A 26076-nucleotide genomic window follows, 5' to 3' on the forward strand; every position below is an offset into this window, starting at 1 on the left:
ATAGCATGGTACTTTCATTGGTTGGTTTATTATAGCATGTTACGCTCATTTCTTCATATTAGGATAAAGTGTATTTTGAAAAATCTACTCGAATCAAAGCAATGTTGTCCAAATACAAAACAATTTTAAATGCTATGATCGAGTAGATTTTCTTTTTAAACTCTTGCTGTGTAATTATCTAGCTGTTTGCTATTTTTCTTAATATTAATGAGAGAGAGAGAGAGAGAGAGAGAGAGAGAGAGAGAGTATCAAATTAACAAATTTTGGGTAAAGAAAATCAACAGACATTGTACTAGGTAGCAAATACACCAACTAATTATGTACTAAACATTCATGCTGTCAGTTGCCTACTCCACATGTAAAATGTATTAATCGTCATGCTGCGGTGCATAAGAAGGCATATACCTTCCATCAACTTTGATCTTTAGTTCATAGTTTCCCACATCATCTTGCTCCTGTCGTATTTTTTGAAGGGATTCGAGAAGAGAAGCATCACAATTTTTAACATAAATATACTCAAGCGTTGAGATGTCCCCTAATTCAAGGGGTATCTCTTCAAGATCAATGCAATTCAGCACCTCTAATCGTTCGAGACATGGAAAGTTGATACTTGAGGCTTTCCATTGTTTGATATTTAACTTTTTAAGTTTCAAGAATTTTAGTCGTTGAAACTGCTCATCACCTGTTTCCCAAAGGGTTCCAGCAAATCCATTGCCTTTTATTGCAAGAACCTCAAGATTAGGCAACGATTGAATGATCGACATGTCGCTCCATGGTAGACCACACCTTTCAAGTGTAAGTTGTTTCAGTGTTGCAGGGAACCTAATAATGTGATTCTTTTCCAAGTTTTGTTCACCTCTGAGAAGTTCTTGCTCAACTGATCTCCTTCCGCTATAGCCCGACCCAACTAACATCAAATTTTTAAGGTGGAGTACTTCAAAATCATTTTCCTCGTCAGAGTAAAGAGTAGTTGAAAGATACCTGATCCTGGGAAAACATTTCTGAAAATTATCTACCCCTTCTCCGAACTCCACATTCGAAAGAACTTCCAAGTTCATCGGTTTTTCAATAGAAGGGAGATAAAGATTTGCATTACTGGCTAAATGCCTCAGATTCACCAAATTTGATATGTTACTAGGTAAAACCATAGAACTAGAACTTGTTCTAACAATGAGGGTTTGAAGGTTCCATAAATTGCATATTGATGCTTGGAATGATGACAGCCAAATGTCAAGGTGCCTTAAGTGAACTACTAATGCTAAATAGGGGGAAAAATCAATCGTTTCACATTTTTCTAGATCTAACACCCTAAGAAGTGCAAAGGAATAGAAAAACTTTGAAATATTGTCAGTTAAGGTTGTGTCCACATGATTGCACAAAAGCGATCGAATACTTGGGGTGGGCGGACTAGGCAAACTCATAATGTCGATTTCTTGATTTATGACCACACGACGTTGCTTATGTGTAGTCATTACCTCATAGAGATGATTAGATGGCGGTGAGTCTATTTTCAAGAAGAATCTTTCCTTTTTTCCTTTTTCCACACATACCTGCCTCACAAGATCATGGACTTTACAACAAAGGACATCACCGATAAGATTCCAACTTTCTACTATAAGAAGATTTCTGTCAACAAGATCCACCAGGTAACCATTAGCAATTTTCTCCAAGCTTCGACTTATATCTTCTTGTATAAATCCCTCAGCCACCCATAACCAAAGCAACCATGGCGAATTGATCAAGAAGTCTTCTGGAAACCCACCCAGATAGAGAAAGCAGTCTCTCAAGTGAAGAGGCAAATGGTCGTAACTTAATGCTATTGTTTCCAGACATCCTTTCTCGTCGCTAGCAATGTACGAATGGACACTGCAAGAAATTTTTACCCACAGATCTTTATTCCTTGCTTCTTTTGCTAGAACTCCTGCCATCACAACCACAGAAAGCGGCAATCCATGACAGTTTTTTGCAATTTGCATTCCAGGTTCAATCAACCATTCAGGACATTCATCTCCTTGGAACACCTTCTGACACAGCAACTTCCAACTTTCTTCTTCCGTCAAATGTTGTAAATGATGAATGAGTCTATCTGATTTTGCATGTGCAGCAACTTCAGTGAGGCGACTAGTAAGAAGAATCCGACTTCCATTGTTATGGTCAGGGAAAAACAACTTCAACTTATCCCATGCCACTGTACTCCAGATATCATCGATGACAATCAAATATCTCTTACAGTATAGGCTCCTGTGCAGCTTTTCATGAAGTTGAGAATCCGTTGCTTTCTCAAGCTCTAACTTACCATCTATGGATGACAGAACTTGAATCAACAGATCCCGCTTGTCATATGTTTGGGAAACAGTGACCCATCCAAGGATATGAAAATGATAAACAACAAAAGGATCAGAGAAGACTTTGTTAGCAAGGGTTGACTTACCAATACCACCCATACCAACAATAGAGACCACATCCAGATGCTTTCCATCTTCAGCAAGCTTGTCCCGTATTATCTCAACATCACGATCAATCCCCACAACGATTTCTTCCAATACTTTCCTCGACCGGAGTGAATTTCTAGTGCGGGAAGTTCCAGCAGATTGCATTTGCAGAGTGCCAGGTCTCTGAGAAGCGTCCATCTTCATGTTATCGATGCTCATAGTCATGAATTCCATCTTGATAGAATCGATTGATCTCATAACAGCTTCAAGGTTCAGAGACGGGTGAAAGACATCAGATCTAGGGAAATAGCCGTAGTTTCCAAAGTGGACAGTGGATAGAAAGAGATCGACGATATCTTCTGCTTCTTCTGCTACAGCTTTGAATCTTTTCCTCAGATTTGTGACTTTTTCAAAGTTTTCTAGGCCAGGGTCTTGGTGGATGAAAAGGGTTTGGATCATGGAGCTAAGCTCTTCATAAAGCATTTGGAATTGAGGCCTTTCACGCACAATTGATGGTATTTTGATGATTGGAATATCGTTGGAGTATATGAGCTGCTTCAACTTTTTCATGAACATCTGCACATCTCCATATGCCATCTTGTTTCTTCCTCTCCTGCAGATCGGTAGTAGCTATAACGAAGTTGTTTTTGGATGATTCCAATCATGTGGTGTGTGGCTGTCAAATATTTAGACTCGAATTTTGGTTAATCGTCACTACCAAAAAAAAACTAATGTAATACAGGGTATAAAATACGGATAGTAGGATTAGGGTATTCTATTGCGGCTGAACAAAGTAAAAAATTTATATAAGATAACTTTTTATTTTTATATAAGATAACTTTTTATTTTTTATTTTTATTTTTATCGGTATTTTAAAACATTTAAATGCGTATAACCATGTAAGACGATTATAAGCCCAAAACTGAAATTAGTCAAGTTACTAAGCAAACAAAGTAAATCTGTAAACTGATGTTACCGTGAAAGTTAAGTTACGCGGAGCCTAGAGTTCACCTAATCGGCTTGCAACGTTTTTTTTTTTTTTTTTTTTTTTTTTTGTATGGATTTCGTGTTCTTTGGTAAGTTTTAGCATAATTCAATGCTTTTGTAGTTCAATATGCTAAGAAGTTTATAGAATAAATCACTCTATTCGATGTTATGAATGAACATGATGAAATTGAGCTGTTCGATATTCCTTTTTGGCTTTTGTTAGTAATCGGTTCAACTCCTCTAAATATCAAAAGGTAGTTTGTGTATAATGGTTTTTGCTTCTTTGAAATACTATAATTTTCGTTTATGCTTGCATATGGTTAGGTTGATATGCAAACATAGGATATACCTCACATAATTGATTAAAAGAAGTGGAATTGAAGTTTGTTAGGTAGTTTGTGTATAATATAATCACAAAGGTTAATTATTGCTTTATGAGAACTAATCCTGATGTAAGGACTAATATGTTGGATTAATCATTTATGTGTCCCTTCAAGCTTAAGTTCTTATGTGTGAATTTTCATTCCTTCTTTGTATATTTACTTTCTTCTTTTGGTCTGCCTACCAACAAACACATTATAAAGAGTTTCTTCATTCAATTTAAATAAGTTTTCTTTGATTCGATAGAACCTATTTTTACTCATGATGTGGATATCTTCTCTCTTGCAGTTCATGGGAATCTCAAGGGACATGATAATTGGTTGTAAATGTCTTACTTTGTTGTTTGAAAAGTAAGTTACTAACTTATGCTTTTTCAATGGACCAGAAATAAGAAAAATATAGATCCTCATTATTGGGTAGACTTATAAAAAATAGATGGTTGGTCTATATACTAGGTTAAATGCTAGAAATAAAAATTTGCATTTATTTATATACTAGGTTAAATAAGAAAAACAGGAAAGTACAATGCTATAATTATATTAGATTTTCAAAGTACAATACCTTAATAAGAAATTTTCAAAGTGCAATACTATACTGGGTGGATCTTTTAAACTACGATGCCTTAGTAAGAAAACATTGTAAGTACAATGCTATATTGGGTAGACCTTTTCAAAACAATACCTTGATAAGAAAAAATGGAAACTACATTGCTATAAATGGTCGAGAAGTTAGCATCACACTTTTATGGTCCTTATAAAATCAGTCAGAGAATTGGGAAGGTAGCTTACAAAATGGAATTACCCCCGGAGGCATCAATACACCCTGTTTTTCATGTTTCACAATTAAGAGCATCCTATGGGGTTCCTCATACCCTACTTAGCTACCAACCCAACTCAATACATATCTTGAACTAGTAGTAGAACTTGAGGACATTCGTGGGGTTAGACCAAAACAAGGAGGAAGGCCTGATGAGAAGGAAGTCTTGGTTCTATGGCAGGTGTTGACATATTCGGAGGCTACGTGGGAAGAATTCAACAAACTTAACCAGCTTTACCTAGATTTTAATCTTAAGGATAAGGTAAAATTTTAGGCTAACGTTGTTGATAAGCCCCAAACTTGCTAGTCTATAACAGGACCAAAGCCTAGAAATTTCTTTGTTTGATCAACCCATTTCCAACTATTTATGATTTAAGGATTAGTACTTAGTAGAATAAAGTTAGTGGGTCAGTGGGTGTACCTTGATCTTTTTGTTATGACCTTAACACTTATTTTATCGTAGAAGATAGGATCCACCCTAGGCAAGGTAGGTTCAAAAAACAGCAGGTGATGTCATATTTTATGCTCATTTCATATGTATATAATATATATGTCTCATGAAATTGCAATGTTTGACTATTGGTCAAATGTCTAAATATCCTTAAAAACAGTAGAGGTTATTTGGTTATTTACCTTAGACTTTGGAACATAAAAGTTGTGATAATATTCATGAGTCATACTATAACACCCGTGTTCCGGATTGGTTAAGCTTACTTGTATCAAAGACGAAGAGGGAGTTTTTGGAGGAAACTCTATGCCACGACGTGGCCAAGGAGGCCACGACATGGTAATAATTGTCTGATTGCGTATTTATGGACCACCACGGCATGACAACTGTTCAGGCCCAAGCCCATGACTCTTTTAGGGTTCCCTTCGTATTTAAACCCCTCTAAACCTATTTTAGGGTTCATTATCACCCTCCAAGCCCCCTTTCACCTTATAAAAACCCTAGCCTTATTGCTTGATTGTTGTTCTTTTGGAGCTTTCTTGGCTTGAAGAAGAAGATAATAGGAAGAAGAAGGTGACCTTTTAGTGGAGCTTGCAAGGAGTCAACATAATCATCACCTTATATTATCTCTGGACCTTTATAAGTGTCCAAGTTCCTTGCTTTATGTCATTTAGCTGTTAGATCTTGAATATTATCCCATATTCCTCATGTTTGAGCAAGTTTGGAATGAAGGGGCTCATAAAGTCGATAGCTTTATGTCTCTCCTGGATCCCAAGAGTATTATATGTTATGGATCTAGTCTTTGATGAAAGTCGACAACTTTATGACTCTCAGTGCCCTAATTCCTGAATATAGAATAAGTGTTAACATGCCTAAGGGTATTTCTATCATTTTCTGTTCCTTGTGTGTTGCAACAGTATTAATAGGGGGGAGTCTGTCCTCTCGAATGACAGTTAGTTTGTAATATTTCAGCTATAATCAAGTAGTTTGTGCCCTAATTCTTTTGTTACCACTATGATGCCTTAGCAAGAAAACTTTGAAAGTACAATGCTATATTGGCTAGATTGTTTTAAAAACAATTCCTTGTTAAGAAAAAATGGAAAGTACAATGCTATAAATGGGTAAATCTTTCAGAGTACAACGCCTTGATAAGAAACATCGAAAACACAATGCTATGATTGGGTAGAACTTTCAAAGTAAAACGCCTTAATTAGCAAAAAGATTAAATTACAATGCTATAACTAGATGAAAATTTTAAAGTAGACCTTAATAAGAAAATTAAAAATAAAAGTATAATACCATAATTGTGTAGATTTTTTAAAATGCAATGCCTTAATAAGATAACACTAGATGTACAGTGCTATAATTTGATAGATTTTTCAAAGAAAAATGCCTTAATAAGAAATCCTTGGAAGTGGAATGCTATAATTAGGTATATTTTTCTAAGTACAATGCATGAATAAGAAAATTTTGTAAACTACAATAGTAAAATATATGGAAGTTTGTGTTTAATGGAAAATGAGATATATGAAAGTAGGATGCTGTAATACCCAAATAGATAGAAGAACATTGCTATATTTGGTGTTTGATGATGCATGTTTCCAAATTTCAGGTCTCGATGGAGGTGGCTGGTTGGGTAGTGGGTGGAGGATGATGTGTATAGATAAAGTATATATAGTTGGTTGGTCCCCCCCCCCCCCCCCCCCCCCCCCCCCCCAACACACACACACACACAAATACATCATCATAAACAAAATTTCTTTGTGGTGAAGGAAACAAGGGCAATATATGGAATTTTATTGAAACTTATGTGTGTATCTTCTTTTTACATTCTATTTGGTTACCTCTTTTTCTTTCTTTCATCATCATGTGGATTCTTTCTTGATTTTTTCCTGCATCAAATAAGATCAAGAATCAAAAATTTATTTTCTTTTCACACCGAATATGATAAGTGACATAAAGGGATAAAGTACCAGAGCATTCCTTTGTATTTTAGAATAATATATAGTTAATTACTATGAAAAAATGGACTAAATGCAAGAAAAACTTGTTTTCATTTTTTGTATATTATAGCATCCCACTTCCATTTCTTTTATATTATAATAGTGTACTCTCATATATTTCTTATTAAGATGTTGCACTTTGAAAAACACTTAAGATTTTTCTCTTATTAGGAGATTGTGATAATGAAAGATGGTCTGTATTTGGATATTTGTATAATTGGGTAGATTTTTCAGAATAAATGTTGCGATAGTAAAAAATGGAAGCATAATGTTATAATAAACAAATCAAAGAACATACGTTGCTATTTCTTGCATATAACCCTGTGATAAAAGTTGTAGAAGATGTGTTTTTCTACAAATTACAACAATTTCATGCATGATTTGACCGGATGTTGACTATCTTCATTTATTTATGATAACAGGATTACGTGCCAACGGTTTTAAACAAATTTAGTGCAAATGTTGTGGTTAGGGATGAAAGCGGGTCCAAACCCGGTCCGGATGGACCTGGACCCCGGAAAACCCAGAACCAGTTAAGGGGATTTTGTAGGACCGAAAACCGGAACGGTATATAAGAACCGATTCCGGATACGGTACTGGGTAAAGTGGATCTAGAACCGGAAAACCCAAAAATATCAAAGTGAGTAGGGTGAAATCGGGTAAAGTAGGTTTAGAACCTAAAAACCTGGAAAAATCGAAATTTGTTGGTAATTACTTACTACTTAGTGGGTTGAACTTTGAAAATTTTCATATTGATATCCCCACTTTGGGGTCTGTAAGTCATTGAATATGAAACCAAAATTGACAAAATTATAGTCTAAAATCATGTACAATTTCTAAACTGCACTTTGGAAAAAAAATGCATGTCAATCCGACTTTAAACGAAATTTCAGCTTTGATATCTCGACTTTGGAGGATTGTAAGTCATTGAATATTAAACCAAAAATGACAAAATTATAATCTAAACTCATGTACAAACTCTAAACTATAAGTTGGAAAAAATCGCAAGGGCATTTACATCTTTTTTTTTTTTTTTTTTTTTTGTAGATGCAAGGGCGTTTATGTCTTTTTTTTTGCATGTATATGGTTATTGCAGAACGTGAATGTGGCTTTTGATGCATCCATTAAGTGGTTCTTCAGCCACCAAAGCAAAAGAAAAAAAAGAAGTGAAGGCGTCAAAAAGCATGTTCCATTCTGTAACTTTGTGCACAAGATTTTTAGTACGAAAGGAATGGAAAATGGGAAGAAAGTTTGACTTTTCGACGGTGAATGCTCAAGTGTTGATCAGCCTGGCCTTTATATAGTTTTTGATGAATTTGCTTTGTTATGTATTGTGTTGTGTGAGTTGATATATTTAATTCGTTAACACCAAATAGTTGAGACTTTGGGGAGTACTATTTGGGTATATGGGTTTATGTAGATTGTGGAAAGATCTTGATTTTAAGAGAGTTGAAAATGAAATTACTTTTGGATGGTTTTGCGGACGGATTCCGTTGGAATTGTAATATGAGATTCCGTTCCATAAGAGATGAAATCCTTATGTTTCCTTTATAGCTGAATTTCTCTTTATACCAATAATGTGGATGAGTCGGAGAGAATTGCAATTAACTTCTAAATTTTAATGGAAAACATGCAACATACAAATGTACTGTATTTAAAAAAAGAAAACCTTTACGTAGACTTAACTTTAAATAAATCTAATTGTGTCACGTTAGTTTCTTGAACTCCCACAACACTAATACCACAAATGTTTAAATTAATACCATGTTCTTCAATTCTCCCATTCTATTTATCAGCTTCTGCATATCATCTTTGCATCCATTCATTTCACACCCCAAAGCATTATGATCAAACTCAATACATGTATCCACAATCTCAATCAGAGACCCAACATTAACACAGAGTTTGGTTCTAGTATTACCCTTACACGTGAAAGAAGAGTGATTAGAGGCAGCAACATCTCCTGTGCTTATTAATCGTCATGTTTTGTATGGGTGTCATAAAATAAACAAAACCAAATAAGCAAGTAGATTAATGTTTATATTTTTTAATTTTTTATATAGATAAAACTTACTTTTCAATTTACTTTAATATTAAAATGTTTATAACGTATCATATATAAGATGTAAAAACAGGTATGGAATGTACTTTGCAATTTCTCTAATGTTACAACTTTCTGTAAGTTGTAGAAGTGGACGTATAATTTTACTTTGCAAATTTCAGGTGTGTTTTTGATACTAAACTAATGTTACAACTTAGGTGTATTCCAGTTTATCCCACACCCATTTTATACATAGTTAGAAAATCTATAAAAGAAATTTTAATTGTTTAATTGGGTAATCAAACCGAATAACCTAAAAACAATTAAATCGACCTTATTTGGTTACATTAAAACTAGTTTATAGCTTTTAAAAATCCAATTCAATAAACGGAAGCGCTATTAAAAAGATGGTATTTGTCATTGCATAAATCTGACCTTTGGTACATGAGTGACTAAGTCGAATGGGACAACTCAGTAAAAAAATAGTCCCACCCAAATAGGTTGAATTAAGTGGAACACATTCTTTTTTTTGTTTCCATGTGCCGAAATTAACCCTGAAACGCTTTTCTTGCTTTCACTTCTTATCCATCGGCTCCTCTATTTATCTTATTCTTCAATTAATCATCCTCTCCCATCACAAAATATTATCATTCTTGGATCTTGATTCTCGATTTAGTGTTGATTACTTCTCCATCTGTTGACGATTTCTTATCAAGGGTAGGGGTATCTAATTCCAATTATCTGAAGGTATGTTTTTTTCTTAATTTGTTACCAATGTGGAATAGTTTGGACGCAACTACCAAACCATTTTTTGTAAAGACTATATTGGAAGATGACAATTGAAGTTTGTTATTTTTTTTATTTAAAATTAAGGATTTTGGAAACCATTTTGGTTTAGAATTTTGTTAATTTTGAAACAATTTTGATTATTTGGGTATTTGAACTTGTTTTAATATGAAAATGTTAAGTAATTTTTAATAAAAATGTTTATTTTGAAGTTATGTATGGTAAATAGAGTTATTATGAATATTTTTTGCAAAAGGGTAGTATGGTCCTTTTTACATCTTGTTCTGTCCAGTTGTATTGTTACCAAAAAATTTCAGACAACTTGTTCTATTATGATTTGTTCAGTCTTACCAAACACTACACAAATTATTTAATTTGTTTAGTTCAGTCCAGCCCACTCCAATTCAGTCATGTTCGGCCCAGTCCAATCCAATCTTGTTCAGTCCAATCCAATCCAGTTTTGTTCCACCCAGTTCTTCTGCGAAATTTTACCGAAGTGAACTAGTAATGCTAAATAGGGGGAAAATCAATCGATTCATATCTTTCTAGATTTAACACCCTAAGAAGTGCAAAGGAATGAAAAAACTTTTCTAGATTTAACACCCTTCCAAGTGCAAAGGTGTAGTAAACCATTGAGATATTGTCTAGTAAAGGTTGTTTTCCTATTAAAGCACAAAAGCGATCGAATACTTGGGTGGTTGGATGAGACAAACTCATAATGTCGCTTTCTTGATTTATGACCACACGACGTTGCTTATGTGTGGTAACTACCTTACAAAGATGATTATATGTTGGTGGCGAGGCTAACCTCAGGAGGAATCTTTCTTCCTTTCCTTTTTCCATACATAGCTACCTCACAAGATCATGGACTTTACAATGACTGAGATCACCCGTAATATACCTCCTTTCTACAATTACAAGATTTCGGTCAACTAGATCCATCAGATAGCCCTTAGCAGTTTCCTCCAACCTTTAACTTCCATCTTCTTGTATAAATCCCTCAACTATCCATAACCAAAGCAACCCTCGTGAATAGATCCGGATGTCTTCTGGAAACCCTCCCAAATAGATAAAGCACTCTCTCAAGTGAAAAAGCAGATGGTGGTAACTTAATGCTATTATTTCCAGCAATATATGAACGGACACTACAAGAAGTTTGTAGCCACAGATCTTTACTCCTTGGTTCTTTTGCTAGAACTCCTGCCATCAGAACCACAGAAAGCGGCAATCCATGACAGTTTTTTGCAATTTTCTTTCCAGGTTCAATCATCCATTTGGGACAATCATCTCCTTGAAATACCTTCTCACACAACAACTTCCAACTTTCTTCTTCTGTCAAATGTTGTGAATGATGAATTATTCCATGTGATTTTGCATGCCAAGCAACTTCAGTGAGGCGACTAGTAAGCAGAATCCGACTTCCAGTGTTATCACCAGGGAAAAAAAACTCCAACTTGGTCTTCATGGTTGAAAAGGGTTTGGATCAAGGAACCAAGCTCTTCATAAAGCAGTTGGAATTGAGGCCTTTCAAATAAAATTGATGGGTTGTTGATCATTGGAGTATATCAGTTGCTTCAACTTTCCCATGAACATCTGGACACTTGCGTATGCCATCTTGTTTCTTATTCTCTTGAAGAACAGTAGTGGTCTATATTGAAGTTTTGAATTAAGCCAAACAGTTAAGATGAGTTTTGCTAGTTTTGCAAATTATTAGGACCCTTTGAATTTTCTTTGTAAAAATTGGTTGGCTCTTGTCTGCTGGGATTATGGTTCCACCAATCCGAACACCACATACTAATTTTCATTTAAAAACTTTTCAAGGTCTTCTTTTAATTTTTTTTTCTTCATTCCATTTCCAATAAAAGTTTATACTTTTATTACCTTATATAAACTTATAAATTTAGAATATAAATAGAATCTATGGACTTGTAACAATTTTTAATATATCTCCACAGCTGATATTAATATATTGGATGCTATTAGAAACATATAAATAAATAATTTTTACATTAAAAGAGTATAAACTAAAGGGTTGTTTGGCAACCTCTAAATGATAGGCCCGTATGATTTAGAGGCTCTGAATGAAAATATGTCCTAAATTGTTGTGTTGAATAATAAAAATGACCCCTTCCATCCAACAAGTCTTAAAGTTGACAGGTTCTAAAATCTAATGATATATAAGCATTTCTCTTCAAAAGGAAGAGAATTCAAAGTTATTACAATCAAATCAAGTTTAGGGGGTGTTTGGATAGGAAAAAAAGAGGTGCTTATTGCTTATTCCCACAATAAGCTAATTTAAGTGTTTGGATAAAATCCAGCTTATTAGGCTAAATAAGCTAATTTTAATAAGCATTAAGCAATAAGCTATAAGCAATAAGCTAAAAATCTAATCCAAACACCCCCTTAATATCTACTCTTTCTATAGAAAATTCACAAACTAGGATCAAACTTCCAAATTAATCAAACCCATAGGAAACCAAATCAAGCTTCAGTTAATAATCGAGATGTGGTTATGGTCATTAAAGGCAATCCCTTCCATTTGACAAAAATCTCCAAAAATATAATATTTGAATAAATAAAAAAGAAACATTATGTACAAAAGATTGAATTTTTATAATAACTGAAAAGAGAATTGAAACTTACGTGCAGTGGTCGACGATCTCGACATCAAGGAACTTCATCACAACAATACAAGTGATGCAAATGAAATTATCATCAATCGGGCAGTAAAAAAGAGGCGAATTCAAATTAGACACAAGAAAGCCTCGTTTGACCACTTGGTACGTCTCTTCCACAATTGTTTTTGCAGCAGCAACCTGAAATGCGAATTATCACATCAAAATTAGAACTCTTAAGACCTAATTGGGAAGCAGAAACAGAAACAAAAACAAAAAACACTTTGGGAGAAGATAACGAATACATAGAGAGTTCTGATCTTTGAAGAAGTCATCGATCGACGCTGTGATTGAGAAGAGGATTTCCCAAATCGATGATGACATCAGCCTTGGGAGAGGATAATGAACCCATGAAGTCTTACGCGGCGTCTTTAGTTCCTGGTGTTCTCTCTTGTACACACCCACAGTCGCTGGAGGGGCGGCGTCGATGTGTGGGTGACACACCGGAGATGAGGGTGGTTGCTTTGAAGAGGTCGAAGTCAATGGAAAAGTGAAGAGGTCAAGGCCTCAAGGGTAAAATGGGCCTTTCTTGGCTATCACACACATTTCAAACCTTTTGGCACTAACTCTTAAAAGAAAAGTCCCTCTTTGATTATGTGTTCTTTTTTGGTTGTTTTTATTGTGTGAAATAAAGTTCCTTTTTCATTCTTCAATTTTTATGCTATAATTCTGTTGGATATTTTATTGATTTTGGATTGTACTAATTATCACGAGAAAATATATTGTTGTGGTATGTTAGATGCACCTATATTTTGGATCTGTAAATGCATAACTTGTATGAAATAAATAGGGATAAGGGGTATAGGGATAGGCACCTATCACCCTCTGTCTGTATGGGTGGCCACTTGCCCTCCCTAGAAAGTTAATGTAAATATGTGTTTAAGAATCATATATAGTTAACTAATGTGAAAAAGGGCCAAGTGTAAGAAATAGCAATGTACTTTCATTTTATTTGTGTATTATAGCATCCTACTTCTATTTCTTTTTATTACAATATTGCACTTTCATTTTTTTTTTCTTATTAAGATGTTGCACTCTAAAAATTACTTCTGATTTTTCTTTTATTAGGACATTATACTTTAAAATTTTACCCAATTATAATAGTGAAAGATGCTCTATCGGATATTGGTGTAATTGGGTTAGATTTTTCAAGTAGAATGTTGTAATTGTAAAAAATAGAAGTAGGATGTTATAAAAAACAAATCAAAGAAAGTATGTTGCTATTTCTTGCATACAACATTGTAATAAAACTTGTAGAAGATGTGCTTTTCCACAAATTACAATAATTTAAGTTTTGAATCATGAATTTCAGTAAATTAAAAAATGTTGAAAATGAAGTTCCATTATATGGCATCTTGTTTCTTCATATCGGATAGTTGCATTCATGATTTTTAAAAAAAGAACACTATCTTGCTTTGATACTAAGTTTATCAACACTATAAGAAAGGTCATCTATATGATGGAAGGAAGCATATGCAGTCAACAATAATAAACTAACAGCTAAACGAAACATGTGCTCCCGATGATGCTTAATCCATTTGATTGGAGTAATTAAATCTTTTCCCTCATACAAGACAAATAATACCAGGTTGCCTTATTCTTTCACTTTAAGTCTTTAACTCAGCTAAGAAGACTTGACTAAACAAAGATTCAACCATTTAAGAGAAAAAAACACATTCAGCAATTAATACTAAAGAAGACCAACATACATTGTACTAGGTAGCAATTATACAAACTATTTATGTACTAAACATTCATAATGTCAAGTAAAATGTATTAATCTTCACACTTGGGTACACAAGAGGGCATTTTCCTTCCATCAATTATGATCTCAAGTTCATAGTTTCCCACATCATCTTGCTCCTGTCGTATTTTTTGAAGAGATGTGAGAAGAGAAGCACCACAGTCAAAAACATAAATATACTCAAGCGTTGAGATATCCCCTAACTCAAGGGGTATCTCTTCAAGATCAACACAATTCCTCACCTGTAATTCTTTGAGACAAGGAAAGTTGATACTTGAGGATTCCCATTTTTTGATATTAAACTCTTCAAGACACAAGAATTTTAGTTGTTGAAATGGCTCCTCACCTGTTTCCCACAGGGTTCCCTCAAAGCAATTGTCTTTTAGTATGAGAATCTCAAGATTAGGTAACGATTGAATGATCGACATGTCGCTCCATAGTAGACCACACCTTACAAGTGTAAGTTCTTTCAATGTTGCAGGAAACCTAATGTGATTCCTTCTGCTGTAGCCCGGCCCAATTAACATCAATACTTGGAGGTAATGGAGTACTTCAAAGTCATTTTCCTCACCAGAGTAAAGAGTAGATGTAAGTCTCTTGATCCTAGGAAAACATTTTTGAAAATTATCTACCCCATCTCCTAACACCACTTTTGTAGTAACTTCCAATTTCATTGGTTTTTCAATAGAAGGAAGATAAAAATCTGCGTTACAGGTTAAATGCCTCAGATTCACCAAATTTGATATGTTACTAGGTAAAACCATAGAACTAGAACTTGTGCTAACAAAGAGGGTCTGAAGGTTCCATAAATTGCATATTGATTGTGGGAATGATTGCAGCCAAATTTCAAGGTGCCTTAAGTGAACTAGTAATCCTAAACCAGGGGGAAAACCAATTAATTTACTCTTATCTAGATGTAACACCCTAAGAAGTGCAAAGGAACGGAAAAACTTTTCTAAATTTAACACCCTTCGAAGTGAAAAGAAATGGATAAACTCTGTGATATTGTCAGTTAAGGTTGTTTTCTTAGGATAGCACAAAAGCGATCGAATACTTGGGGTGGGCGGATGAGACAAACTCATAATGTCGATTTCTTGATTTGTGACCACACGGCGACGCTTACTTGTGGTAATTACCTTATTCTGATTTCTCAATTTATTGATTTGTTTTCTTATGATATCACAAAGACCAATAGATGGTGGTTCTATTTTTAGGAAGAATCTTTCTTCTTTTCCCTTTTCCACTGATAGCTGCCTCACAAGATCATGGACTTTACAGCGTCTGATATCACCAGAAAGATATCGTTTTTGTACAATTACAAGATTTCTGTCAACTAGATCCACCAGGTAACCCTTGGCAATTTCCTCCAAGCTTTGATTTCCATCTTCTTGTATAAATCCCTCAGCCATCCATACCCAAAGCAACCATGGTGAATGGATCTTGTAGTCTTCTGGAAACCCTCCCAGATAGAGAAAGCAGTCTCTCAAGTGAAGAGGCAGATGGTGGTAACTTAATGCTATTGTTTCCAGACATCCTTTCTTGTCACTAGCCATGTACGAATGGACACTGTAAGAAATTTTTAGCCACACATCTTTATGCCTTGGTTCTTTTGCTAAAACTCCTGCCATCACAACCACAGAAAGCGGCAATCCATGACAGTTTTTTGTAATTTGCTTTCCGGGTTTTATCAACCATTTGGGACATTCATCTCCTTTGAACACCTTCTCACACAGCAACTTCCAACTTTCTTCTTCTGTCAAATGTTGTAAATGATGAATAAGTCCATGTAATTTTGCATGCCAAGCAACTTCAGTGAGGCGACTAGTAAGCAGAATCCGACTTCCATTGTTATGGTCAGGGAAAAACAACTTCAACTTATCCCATGTCTTAGTACTCTAGATATCATCAATGACAATTAAGTATCTCTTACAGTATAGGCTCCTGTGCAAGATTTGATGAAGTTGAGAGTTTGTTGCTTCCTCAAGCTCTAACCCATCATCAATGGATGAAAGAACTTGAATCAACAGATCCCGCTTGTCATATGTTTGGGAAACAGTAACCCATCCCCGGATATGAAAATGATAAACAACAAAAGGATCAGTGAACACTTTGTTAGCAAGGGTTGACTTACCAATTCCACCCATGCCAACAATAGAGACCACATCTAGATGCTTTCCATCTTCAGCAAGCTTGTCCCGTATTATCTCAGCATCACGATCAAACCCCACAACCATTTCTTCCTTTACTTTATTCGATCCGATTGAATTTCTACTGCGGGAAGTTCCAGAAGATTGCATTTGCAGTCTGTCAGTTCTCTGAGAAGCGTCCATCTTCATGTTATCCATCCTCATAGTCATGAATTCCATCTTGATAGAATCGATTGATCTCATAACAACCTCAAGGTGGAGATAGGGCTGGAAGACATTAGATATAGGTGAATACCTGTTGTTTCTACAGTGGACAGCGGATAGAAAGATATCGACGATATATTCTGCCTCTTCAGCTGCAGCTTTGAATCTTTTCTTCAGTTTTTTCATTTCTTCAAAGTTGTGTAGATCTTGGTCTTCGTGGTTGAAAAGGGTTTGGATCATGGAGCCAAGTTCTTCATAAAGCAGATGGAATTGAGGCCTTTCACATAAAATTGATTGGTTGTTGATCAATTCATTATCGTTGCAGTTTATCAGCTGCTGCAACTTTCCCATGAACATCTGCACATCTGCATACATCTTGTTTATTTCTCTCGTGAAGAGCAGGAGTAGGTTAGATCCTTTTTGAAATTTCCTTGTAAATTAGGTGGGTTTATGTTTGCAAAATAGGGTTATGGTCCCACCGATACACCAACTCTGAAAAGTCCAATGTATCAATTTTATAATATAATGCAGAAATAGGCCCTATGTGGTTGAGTTCTGTGAAAACTAGGAAACGACTGTTTGTTCCGATTTTCAGATGATTAGGAGTTTGAAGGAAGAAACTCATCTCAATAATTGTTTCAAGAATTTTGTCCTCTTTAAATGTGACTGATTAACTTATTGTAATTTCTGTCTAAATGAATTCGATATATATGTGTATATATTGCTAATAAATACAAACATGACGTGAAACAACTAGAGGAAACTCTACAGAGAACTTAGTAAGGTAACAGTCATAAGAGAGATTTTGGGATGTTACTTGCAGAATATAGAAAGAATGATCATTAACAATTTCAATGGCTGTGGAATCCAGTCCACTACCACCATGCTCAAACTGGATATTTAATTATCAAAAAACATCCAAAAAATCCTTCGTAATGGAATTGTGAAACCCCAAATAGTGAAAAGATAAGTAAAGTATATCAAAGTACCAAAATGTACTCATCCAAAACAAAGAATTTGACTTCAAATTGGAAAAGTACCAAAAAAACCCTAATACTAAAAAAATGTTAGACTCGGAAATAAAATTAAGGTAAATTACACCGTTCGTCCCTGCTGTAGGTGCCCAAAAGTATGTTAAATCCTTATTTTCAAAAATTAACTTGAATCGTCCCTCATTTATTTAAAAGTTGCACACTTCATCCCTCTTGACATAAAAAATCTATTTTGCCCTTAATATTTTCTTTTTTAGTTTTTATTTTATTCTTTAATCTTTTTTAACTTTAAAAAAAGAAAAATAAAATAAATTTCTCCACCTAACCACTCTCCCCTCCCCTTTCCCCAATGTCCCTTTCTTAATAATTAGAAGAAAGCTCCCCACCCCCGATCAATACCTTCAGGCGATTCAGTGGTGACTTTTCCAACTCCACCCCATTCTCGTTTCGAACTCAACTTAGCATCTCCGTTTCACCATCGATTTTCTTCTTAAGTTGACTTAAAACTGGTCTAACAAACACCGGTCACACACACCATGTACAACTTCCTGAAATCTTCAACCAACTCCAATTGTGGTGGGGACACATGATGGAAGCATAGATTACAGGTGGTGGTGGTGTTCAATCTGGAACTCCCGAAGTAAAATTTGTCATGAAACGGGTGGTGGGTCGAAAACTTAGGCGGCAACCATCTTAGATTTGATGTACGAGGTGGTGCAACCGATGGTGATTCAGGTGATGACAAAGCCTAGATTGTTTGATGATGACAACACATTTCAAACCCATGACCATATTTATTCGAATATGTTTCTCGTTTGGAACTTAAGCTGAACCAACCTCTTTCTTTCCTGTTTCTTTTAGATACAGATCGAGAATGGAACACACCTTTATAATTTAGGTATTGTTTTTTTCTAGTGAGGTGAAGAAGACAACGAATTGGAGGTTAGGGAGTATAAAATCGACGAACAAGGGAGTTTTAATTTAGTTTTTTAATTCTTTGTGTGATCACTGACTTGCATAATGTGCTGGGTTGGTGGGGGTGTGATGATTAAGGTGGTGGTTTGTAGTGGGTTATGTATAGTGTTGATGGTGGTTGGTTGTGGGTGGATATAAAGGTGATTATGATGCTAATAAGTTCCAGGTGAGATGGCTTTAGTGATGCCAGTGGTTGTGTAATTTTTTTTGAGTGACGAAGGCTAATTCGAGTAAAAATAGGTGGTGGTTGATGGTTGTGGGTAGTGGTGATGGCCCGACGGTGGTGATTCTGTCAAAGAATTTAGGGGGAGGGGGGGGGGGGAAGATGGTTTAGAAGGGAAGGCAGTATAAGACGGGAGGGGTTGCATTTTTTATTTTATTTTGTATATAATAAATAGTAGTAAGAAAAATAAAATAAATGAAAAAAAGAATAAAAAGGGTAGAACAGTCATTTCATGTCTTGAAAGGGATTAAACATGCAAATAAAAACCAACGAGGGATGACATGTGCAACTTTTAACCAAACCAGAGATTGTCCGAGTTAATTTTTAAAAATAGGGATTAAACACGTTTTTTGGCATGTGCACGAGGGACGACTGGTGTAATTTACCCTAAAATTAACATCCAGATCCAAAACATGGATGAAATAGCTTACTGGAGTTGGGGAGACACCGAAGGTGAGAGGGATGTATGTGAGGTAAAGGCAATTAAAAACATAAATATCAAATTACAATGTGAAAAGCAATTAAAAGGTCCATTATAGTAGGGGGGCATATAAACCAGAATTTAGTGATCTCAAAGTGAAACACCATATTAGCTGTTACTCAAAAGTTGAAAGCATTGATTTTGTTCGAAACACCATACAGTCACTGATTTTTGTTAACAAATAGACAGTAATTATGTTAAAAGAAGTAACAAATAATGAAAACCTTGGTTTTAGAGCATGTGGTATGGATTACCACAACGTCGTTAAGGATGATGTGGCTGCCCATAACGGCGTGGTAACATCAAAAACATCACCCATTTTCTTGTTGCATCTTATTGTGTTGCTTCTTGTTGTCTCAATGACAAGAAGAAACGAGATCATCTATTGGCTATCGAATTATCTTTCCATATCTCTCTCCTCTTAAAGGGTGTTATAACACCATGAACACCACCCTCTTTTTTTTGTTGCTTCTTGTTATAACACTACCAAAACGGACCCATACGTAATAGTCTTAAAAAGCATAAAGTGCCCTAAAGCGCTAAAGCCTTTGGGGCCGACGCACTAAGCGCTCGCCTAGAGCACGCGATGCGCCAAGAATATATATATATATATATATATATATATATATATATATATATATATATACCTAAAAATAGTTTTAAATACTTAAAATATCCAAAAACCATAGTTCCATAGTTGACTATTGGAAACAATTAGTCAATTACTATTTCGCATATTACATTACAGAAAATAAATTACCAAAATACCAAACAAGATTCGAAAAGAAATCTGAAATTACCTTAATATTATGTTGCGAAGAAAAGTAGAAGAGGAGAAAATAATCAAAGCTAACAATTTGGAAATATAATTCAAAAATCTGAATTATTTGACAAGACTAACGTATTATAGAGCTCAGAAGAGGAGAAAAAAATCAGGATTGGAAGTTCCGACATACTGAAAGTTGAAAGCGAAGAATTTGTTCAAGGGGAGAAATTTTTATTTACTTACCATTGCAATGAAAATTCTATCGATTGATCACATATCGACTTGCACTGATTACATCGGTGAAGGTGGTTGGAGTAGGTAGCAACTTTGGTGGTTTCCATCAGTGGCAATGGTTCTCCGTGAGTATGACGGTGGTTTCCGACGTGACAGTGGTGCCTAGTGCAGGCCGGTCCAAAGATAAAAGTGGTCAGAGCGAAAAGAAAAAATGGGCCCCCAAAAACCATAAATATAATAAAAAATAAATAGAAAATACACACAACATTATAAAATTCACTTTTAATACTAAAAAACAAAAAAAATAATCAAATCATTACAAAAACACGTAATTTAAAGTAAAATATTTCTCCTAACATTTTTAGATAAATTGTTTATATATATATATATATATATATATATATATATATATATATATATATATATATATATATATATATATATATATATATATATATAATTATACCATATACTCTACAAATTTTGGGTCCCTTAGAGACATGGCCCTGAGTGACCGTCCCGGTTGCCCACCATCAGGATCGGGCATGACCTAGTGGTGGCTAATGGTTGCCGACGGTGGTTGATGGTAATTTCATGTAGTAAGGATGATTGAGAAATAGAGTGATTGTGTTTTAAATAGAGATGTATTAGTTGGGTGGGGTCATTAGGGGTTCAATTTTATTTTAGGGTAAATTACACCAATAGTCCCTTGTGTACATGCCAGAAAGCATGTTTAGTCCCTATTTTCAAAATTTAACTTGGACCGTCCCTAGGTTTGATTTTTCTTGCACGCTTAGTCCCTATTGACATGAAATGACTGTTTTACCCTGGATTATTTCTTTTTAGATTTTCTTTTATTTCCTTATTTGTTTTAAATAATAAAAAAGAAAATAAACTAAAAATCCACACCCCTCCTTACGACACTTCCGTTCTCCCCTTTTCTCACCTCCTTATTTCTCTGGTAACACCTCGATCTAAAACCCTCCATCTGAGACTTCATCGACGACTTCTGATGGTGGGGCACCGGTGAAGAAGGTGATCGTCGACTTCCGACAAAGCATCACCATCGTAGTTTCGCTCAGAAACCTTATCCTATTTTCTGTAACTCCACTGGCGATCAGCCAATCACGCATCTGCAAATCCGACATGTAACTCTCAAATACCTAGCCCAAACCGGTGTAAAACCCAACAAGTGGCGATGAACGCTCCATCTTCGGCGAACAGGTGGTGATGAAGACGAAGGTTTTCAGTTGAACAAATGTAGACTCAACTTCGATTCTGACTGTAGAGATAGATGTTTTAAACGAAGATCTGTCGAAACCCTAACCGACGTTAATAGCGGCACACATGTGAGCCGGTGACGGTGAGGGTGGGCGTCGAAAGGAGTCTCTGTCAGATTTAGATTAAGAAAGAGGGTAGAGAAAGAGGTCGAAGACCATCGCAGGAGCCTCCGTTAGATCCCGTCGTTTCCGCCAGAGAAGACGAGCACTAGATTCCGATGAAAAGGCTCTAGAACGAAGACCACAACCACCCATCAGAAAGGGGTGAGGAATGTTCGTCAGAGGGTGGAGACGGTGGTGGTGGTCTGCAGTTTGTATGTTGTGTTTGGGTGCTTCTTTCCGATCAGTAACAATGAAGGGATGGATGGGTTGGGGAAAATGAAGGGGAGGGGGTTTATTTTATTTTTTTAATTGAAATTCATAATAAAAACATTAAATTAATTTAAAAAATAAAATATAAGGGTATTATGGTCATTTTAAATTAGGCATGGACTAAGTTTGCAACAAAATCGTCTTTCAGGGATGAAGCGTGTAAGGTTAAAACAAACAAGGGATGGTCCGAGTTAATTTTTGAAAATAAGGACTAAACACGCTTTCTGACATGTACACGAGAGACGAATGGTGTAATTTACCCTTTATTTTATATATTTTTTAATTATAAAAATATTTAAGTAAATAAAATAAATGGAAAACAAAATCAAAGATCAAAATAGTCTTTTCAAATGATTTGAATTTTCAAAGGACATTATATTTTTTATTTTAAACCATCCGTTTGTGTGAAAAAAAAATTAATACTCCCCTTTCTGTGGTGTAGACGAAAAAGAAAATGTTAGCCCAACTTAACACCCCACGACAAAATGTAGATAACCCAATCAATAAGAGACCAAATACCCTTTTACCCCTTGGTGGCCCGTCTCCACATCTAGTGGTACCCCAGCATAAAAAAAAACTACTTTTGCCCTTATTTATTTATTTATTTATTTATATATCTTTTTTTAATTATTGTAATTATCTATTTATAATTAAGCTAATAATTACACACCCACTCCCTTATCTCTTCCAGACTTCCAACATTTGGTTCATTGGGTGCTCTATTTATCAAAGTAACTCTCCTTGATACGAGTGGGAAATATATTTTCAAGTTTGGTGTTTTTATGTTGCCTTTTTATTATTTAATTGGCTCTATAATACATTATTAGGTTAATTGGTTCATAACAGTTTTAAAAATCATGGCATCTATATCTTTAGGTGTTCCTAATCAAGGAGGTTCATACAAAGTGAACTGGAACAAAGAACAAGAGGAACCATTTTTCCAAATCACGTTACAACTTGTTCAAGATAATAAGCATATGAGATTATGAGGTTATATGAAAAACATCACCACCTTTTCCACCGAAAAAAACATCCCACCAAATCCACTAGAATCAGAAACTCTTTCAAACCAAAAGTCAAATTCATAAATAGAGGGTTATGTTTTATTTTAATTCATTTTATTATTTAAATAAATATATAATACAATTTAATAAAAAGAATAAACAACTCATGACAAAATAGTCTCTTTATGTCTAGGAAGGACCAGGGGTGCAACAAATACAAATAGTGGGAACGATCCGAATTAAAAAAATAAGTTAGGAACCAACATGCAAATTAACCCAAACCATAAGGACCATCAGTATAATTTACTCATTTGTTTATCATATCATCTACTTTCATTTCATCCTATTACAAAACTATATTTCCAAAAATCTACCCAATTATACTAATCCCATCAAAATACAAAGCATATTCACTCCTATAATTGGGTGGATTCTTGATGTGTATAATGTCTAACAAGATTTTTTTTTTCTTTTTTTGAAAATTCAATGCTATAATTAAGTAGATTTCCGAATACCTTAGTAGGTAAGAAAATTTGAAAGCAAAATCGATCCTAATGTCACTACCAATAATCCCCACAAGAGCAAACTCCTCCTTGAAAGTGATGATAACGAATCGGATCTCTAATAACTATATTCCTATTCTCCATTTTCGCCAAAAGTTTAGCAAAAAGATGACAATCTCCACAAATTCTAATATTTTTCCTAATCCTAATAGTCTTTCCCTTAACCAAAACCATTAAACCATAAACAATCGCCAACTTTTCACTATGACACAACAAAGGATCTTCCATTTGTTCCCCTTCAACATCTTGCAACACAAAACTCGTATCATGAACATATCCCACTTCTCTTAACCTCTTAACATAACAATTCACCTCTCTCATAATCTTTTCTATCTCTGGATGCGAATCATCCCTCACTATAAACGCATGAATCTCTTTATTCACTTCAATCCAACTACACCCGGGTTCCTTTTTTACGTTTTTACCCCTCATTGTTTTCCTCACCTTTTCCACATCTTCCCACCTTTGAGTATTCGCGTATATGTTTGATAGCAAACTATATGTACCCGAATCCTCAGGGTCAAGTTCCAGGACTCGGTTAGCCGCATACGCGGCTAACCCTGTGTCCCGGTGCATCCCACATGCACTGAGCAGAGTCCGCCACGTCACCACATCGGGTCCCGGCTCCATGGTGTGTATCAATTTTACAGCCTCATTGAGTTGACCGGCTCTTCCAAGTAGGTCAACCATGCAACCATAATGCTCTCTTCCTGGTTTAATCCCATAAATACTTTCCATTTTTTCAAAGTAAAATCGACCCTTTTCCACTAATCCCGCATGGCTACAAGCAAATAGGATTCCAACCATTGTGATGTAGTTAGGTTTGCTTCCGGAAGCTTCCATGGTTTGAAACATTTTCAAAGCTTCATGGCTGAAACCGTTTTGTGCTAGACCATTTATCATTGTGCTCCATGAGATTACATCTTTTTCCACCATTTTTGTAAACTCAAATCTTGCATCTTCCATGCTTCCACACTTGCAATACATGTCAAGAAGCGCGTTTCCAAGAATCAAGTCTTGGTTGTTGTACTTGAGGACATGAACATGGACTTGTCTTCCAAGTTCTAATAAAGCCATCCCTGTGACAGCCCTTAAGACACTGGTTAATGTTGCTTGATCTGACATGAATCCGGATTTCTTCATTCGTTTGAAGAGATTCAAAGCTTCATCTCCATTGTTGTTTTGAGCGAATGCACCGATTATTGTGTTCCAGACGATTAAATCACTTGTTTCCATTTCGTTGAAAGTGGTTAATGCGTTTTGGAGTTCACCCCATTTGGAATATTTACCAATGAGTGCACTTCTGACATATACGTCAGATTCCAAACCAGCTTTAGTTATGCTGCAATGGATTTGCTTGAGTATGGGTAAGCCATTGCAGGATCCCAAAACAGAAGAATAAGTAAACATGTTGGGGCGAATTCCGTTTCTTATCATAAGAATCAAGAACTCCATAGCTTTGTCGTTCATTTTTGCATTAGAGAAAGCACCTATCATGGTGGTCCAAGAGACTACGTTTCTCTCAGGCATTTCATCGAACAGTTCCTGTGCTTCGTTTAATAAGTTAAATTTGGCGTACATATTCATGAGAGTATTAATCAAGAAAGTTTTGGGGTTGTACCCATTAGAGAAAACGTGTTTATGGACTAGTTTGGCTTCTTGGATGGCGCCACGAGCGAGACAACACTTAATGAGTTCAGAATATGTGACGGAATCGGCCCAAATTTGGTGCTTTTGCATGAAAGACAAAGCTTTCATGGCAGCCGGGAGGTCTTTGCGATAACAGGAGGCAGTGAATTCATCAAGTAGTGTATTCGGTGAGTGTGATTGAAGGGGAGTTGGGTGGCATTGATGATGAAATTGTAGCAACGATTGTAATGCAAAAGCAATAGTAGCAGATATGGATTTGGGGTTGCAGATGGAGATTGATTTCATTTGTGTGTAAGTGTAAACTGAAGCAAAATTGAGACGAACAGAATCACAATCACTGATGATTGCCGAACATCGGAAGAAGCACGTAGTGTTTTAACGAATTTTGTACGTCCTTCCCTTCCAGGTTTCGGTCACTCTCAATCAATATACATGAAAATCAACCATTTACGTTATTTTTCTTTATTTAATATAATTAAAAAATATAAAATAAAATAAAACATAATATTTATTTGTTTTCTTTAAAAATAGAGTTTTGTTAATTTAAAACTAAAAAAATTGCTAAAATAATTTGTTCTATTAAAAGAAAAAGAAAACAATAAATGTTGTACATAATTTGTTTTTTGTAATAAAAAAAAAAAACAAACATAGAAATTTACATCTTGCATTGAATGAAAAGAATAATGGCACGAAGCAAATTATGTTATTGGCTATTCATCTCAATATGCATGTATAAGGGGGGAAGGAGTTGTAGCGGGCTGGAGGAGGAGATGGATAAGCGGGAAGAGAGCAATATAGAAAGAGAAGGGTGTTTCGGTTTGAGGAAGCCGTTGAAGGTTGAAACCAAAGAAGAAATTTGGGGAAAACGGGTT

At 35.2% G+C, this 26076-nt stretch overlaps 4 protein-coding genes and 1 long non-coding RNA gene across 6 annotated transcripts; 1 reads left to right on the forward strand and 4 right to left on the reverse strand.

Moving 5' to 3' along the window:
• Positions 1-246: 246 nt before the first annotated feature.
• Positions 247-12946, reverse strand: LOC145008010 (putative late blight resistance protein homolog R1A-3). Of its 2 annotated transcripts, none has more exons than XM_078966620.1 (3): positions 12538-12664; positions 6909-6956; positions 247-3108 (listed from the first exon to the last, which is right to left on the reverse strand). In XM_078966620.1, the coding sequence occupies exon 3, from the start codon at positions 3027-3029 to the stop codon at positions 369-371; it is 2661 nt and encodes an 886-aa protein (XP_078822746.1). In that variant the 5' UTR covers positions 3030-3108; positions 6909-6956; positions 12538-12664; the 3' UTR covers positions 247-368. The 2 variants fall into 2 exon arrangements, 1 of the variants encoding a protein (XP_078822746.1); XR_013663228.1 differs by lacking the exons at positions 247-3108; positions 6909-6956 and adding exons at positions 11371-11542; positions 12815-12946 and having other exon boundaries at positions 12538-12710.
• Positions 9589-13458, forward strand: LOC145008011 (uncharacterized). Its single transcript, XR_013663229.1, has 2 exons — positions 9589-9855; positions 12544-13458. It is a non-coding gene; the product is annotated as an uncharacterized LOC145008011 (long non-coding RNA).
• A 612-nt stretch (positions 13459-14070) lies between these two features.
• LOC145010275 (putative late blight resistance protein homolog R1A-10) lies at positions 14071-16159 on the reverse strand. The gene is made up of 2 exons (XM_078968838.1): positions 16114-16159; positions 14071-16066 (listed from the first exon to the last, which is right to left on the reverse strand). Exons 1-2 carry the CDS (start codon positions 16157-16159, stop codon positions 14346-14348), a joined length of 1767 nt encoding a protein of 588 aa, XP_078824964.1. The 3' UTR covers positions 14071-14345.
• LOC145012066 (uncharacterized) lies at positions 14227-17039 on the reverse strand. Its single transcript, XM_078970836.1, has one exon. It carries the CDS (start codon positions 17037-17039, stop codon positions 16209-16211), a length of 831 nt encoding a protein of 276 aa, XP_078826962.1. The 3' UTR covers positions 14227-16208.
• Positions 17040-23272: 6233 nt separating this feature from the next.
• On the reverse strand, positions 23273-25612 carry REME1 (Pentatricopeptide repeat (PPR) superfamily protein). The gene has a single exon (XM_078966893.1). The coding sequence runs from the start codon at positions 25487-25489 to the stop codon at positions 23552-23554; it is 1938 nt and encodes a 645-aa protein (XP_078823019.1). The 5' UTR covers positions 25490-25612; the 3' UTR covers positions 23273-23551.
• Between the last annotated feature and the right edge of the window lie 464 nt (positions 25613-26076).

The sequence above is a fragment of the Lactuca saligna genome, chromosome 8 (assembly GCF_052625555.1).
Source record: "Lactuca saligna cultivar CGN05327 chromosome 8, ASM5262555v1, whole genome shotgun sequence".
NCBI lineage: Eukaryota > Viridiplantae > Streptophyta > Magnoliopsida > Asterales > Asteraceae > Lactuca > Lactuca saligna.

Bases quoted from the DNA above. Each gene is read 5' to 3' on its own strand.
- LOC145008010 (XM_078966620.1), bottom strand. From the start codon at position 3,029: ATGGCATATGGAGATGTGCAGATGTTCATGAAAAAGTTGAAGCAGCTC.
- LOC145010275 (XM_078968838.1), bottom strand. From the start codon at position 16,159: ATGGAAGTCGGATTCTGCTTACTAGTCGCCTCACTGAAGTTGCTTG. The intron at 16,067-16,113 runs GCATGCAAAATT...AACATTTGACAG, and splicing joins CGCCTCACTGAAGTTGCTTG to AAGAAGAAAGTTGGAAGTTG.
- LOC145012066 (XM_078970836.1), bottom strand. From the start codon at position 17,039: ATGTATGCAGATGTGCAGATGTTCATGGGAAAGTTGCAGCAGCTGATA.
- REME1 (XM_078966893.1), bottom strand. From the start codon at position 25,489: ATGAAATCAATCTCCATCTGCAACCCCAAATCCATATCTGCTACTATT.